This window comes from Ailuropoda melanoleuca, unplaced genomic scaffold (genome assembly GCF_002007445.2).
Source record: "Ailuropoda melanoleuca isolate Jingjing unplaced genomic scaffold, ASM200744v2 unplaced-scaffold7480, whole genome shotgun sequence".
Lineage (NCBI taxonomy): Eukaryota > Metazoa > Chordata > Mammalia > Carnivora > Ursidae > Ailuropoda > Ailuropoda melanoleuca.
This window is the reverse complement of record NW_023250281.1, coordinates 508,023-510,818: the sequence shown is the minus strand read 5'-3', so window position 1 is coordinate 510,818 and position 2,796 is coordinate 508,023. Positions and strand designations below refer to the sequence as shown.

The window sequence follows — 2,796 nt, the reverse complement described above, 5'->3', positions numbered from 1 at the left end:
ATTTGTAGAAAATAGATCCATAGTTTTTAGAAGATTCTCTGGTAGAAAAAGGAAGCAAGGAAGAAATGAAGAAAGGAAAGAAAGAAAGAAAGAAAGAAAGAAAGAAAGAAAGAAAGAAAGAAAAAGAAAGAAAGAAGAAAGAAAGGAAGGAAGGAAGGAAGGAAGGAAGAAAAGAAATCCACTCAACAGAGGTTAAAAAGCACTTATTTTTTCTAATATTATATATTTAAGAAGTATTTAGGCAATTGTTCAGCAATAAATAGTGAACTATCTCTGATGAGATGATGGCAAACATTATGGGATTCTAATGTTGGGGAGAAAGATATAAAATTTTACACCCAACTATTGGTATATGATCTGTACTGAATGCCATCAGTTCTAATCCATTTGATTTGTCCCCCAACACTGTTACATTTCTTTTAGAGGTATGGTGGGTGGAAACGAATCCTCAGTAACTGATTTCATCCTTGTGGGGCTCTTTCCTGAGTTTCAGCATTCTACTGTCCTCAACTCTGTGATCATTTTTATCTACACCTTGGCCTTCCTGGGAAATATACTTCTGATTGTCTTGATTTGGGGAGACTCTCGGCTCCATACACCCATGTACATTCTCCTCAGTCAACTCTCCATCATTGACTTGACATTAACTTCCACCATTGTCCCAAAGATGGCTTCCAATTTTTTCACAGGGGAAAGGACAATATCATGGATTGGCTGTGGAATGCAGAGTTTCTTCTTCCTGATGTTGGGAATGTCAGAGTGCCTCATCTTGACTCTCATGGCTTATGACCGCTATGTGGCTGCCTGCAACCCACTGCGTTATCCCATAATCATGAGCCCCAGGATCTGTATGCACATGGTTTTTGGGTGTTGGATTGGAGGCTCTATAAGTTCATTTATCCATACAGTCTACCCTATGCATTTTCCCATCTGTGGGTCACGGGAGATCCACCACTTCTTCTGTGAGGTCCCAGTCCTCATTAAGCTCTCCTGTGAAGACACTTCAGTATATCAGTTAGTGGTGGTGGTGACAAGCATTGTGTTGCTTGTTGTACCTTTCAGTCTCATCACAGTTTCCTATACTCTCATCTTCCTCACTGTCTTCCGTATGAACTCTGTCAAAGGAAGGAAAAAAACCCTGGCCACTTGCTCTTCCCATCTAACTGTGGTGAGTCTCTTCTTTGGCCCAAACATATTTATCTATATGACTTTCACTTCCTCCCATAGTGCAGAGCATGACCAAGCTCTTTCTGTATTCAGCAATATCCTAACACCCTTGTTGAATCCCCTCATTTACAGCCTGAGGAACAAGGAGGTGGTGGCAGCCCTCAGGAAGCTTATGGGGAAATGTGGGGTATCTTGGTAGATGAAAAGTACTCCACAATTGTGAAAAGGACATATTTATAGCATGAACAAAGATACAGTTGAAATACCACTTTGAAATACATGGTGTTTTTGGTTTCAGGAAACTGAGGTGATTGTGGTTTTATGTAAATAGAACTTTTCATATGTGATTTTTTAGTATTCCAATGCAGGTTTCTTTATTTTACTTATAAATATCATTTGGGCATTAGTAAGTTAGGAAAAGAAGTTAATAAAATTCTTCTGCATTTAAAAAAATAAATTTAGTCTGAAGTCTGAGGTTACAAAATTTTCTTGTAAATAAAATAAGAATCAATGTCTGGGTCTCAAATTGAACTCAGAATTCTTGAATCTGTTTGGTATTAGAAGGAGCACGATTACAGAAAGACAAGAAGACACTGGAGTAGGAGGATACTGAGCTTACCTCCCTCCCATCATGGACACAGTGAGGTATCAGCTATATCTGTGCAACTAACTCTGAAAACAACCTGGAGCCAAATGGCAGAAAAACATTCCATAGTTAATCACAGAGAGAAGACCACATCAAAAAGAAAAGGATGCAAGGCATGGTTGGGAACCTCAGTGAAACCAGAAAAAAAATGAAAGAGACATCACAAGTATAAGGATTTAAGAGGATCAGATTCCACACCAGGCGCCCTTTGTACTGGAGACCTGCACTGGGAAGAATAGTCCCCATTACATCTGACTTCGATAACCAGTGGAGCTTAACTTTAGGGGATTCAAAATAGCTAGCTAAACTCTTGAAGAGCTGGTGGGTAGCAGCAAAACAATTTCACACCTTTTTGAGCCAGCCTACTAAATTATTCATCTCAAGACACAGTGCAGAAGCAGCAGTTTGATAGTTGTCTGGGGTATGGTGAAGATTCATTGACTAATAATATGTGGTGGAAGGGCAGGGACCTTTAGATTTCTCCAGGAACAAAAGTGCTAGCAGGTTCTATATTTTTTTCCCCTCACATGATCAAGAGTCTTAAGGGAGCCAGAAAGAACACTCTCTTCAACATTGCTACCACTCTGGACCCTGCACTTGCATTCCTCCTGCAGACCTGCATCATCTCAACCTCTCACATTGGCATGCATCCTTCTAAAATGACTCCTGCCCTGGGCAGAGTTAACCACACACACCAGCATGCCTGCAGTTCCAGCAACCTGGCTTCTTAGCAGGTTGTGCGGAGGGGAAGACCTATCATTTGGTGCACTCACAAATGTAGCAGAGAGACTAACTGCAGACCGCTAGGCTGACTGCCAGTCCTCCCCACCAGCAAGCTCAGGGCAGCCTCATACATGCCTCTCAACAATTCAGGAACTGAACAATGCACACTTCGCCCACAGGAGCTAGCTAAGCTGAAGACAATTGTAGCTCAGCCAAAACAAGAGTGTATGTTATCCTCACAAGGGACACCCCTGGGGTGC

General features: G+C 41.4%; 1 protein-coding gene across 1 annotated transcript; it reads left to right on the top strand.

Annotated features, from left to right (window-relative positions):
* The first annotated feature begins 427 nt into the window (after nt 1-427).
* LOC100476842 (olfactory receptor 2T2) lies at nt 428-1,366 on the top strand. The gene has a single exon (XM_002926905.1). The coding sequence runs from the start codon at nt 428-430 to the stop codon at nt 1,364-1,366; it is 939 nt and encodes a 312-aa protein (XP_002926951.1).
* Nucleotides 1,367-2,796: the final 1,430 nt, after the last annotated feature.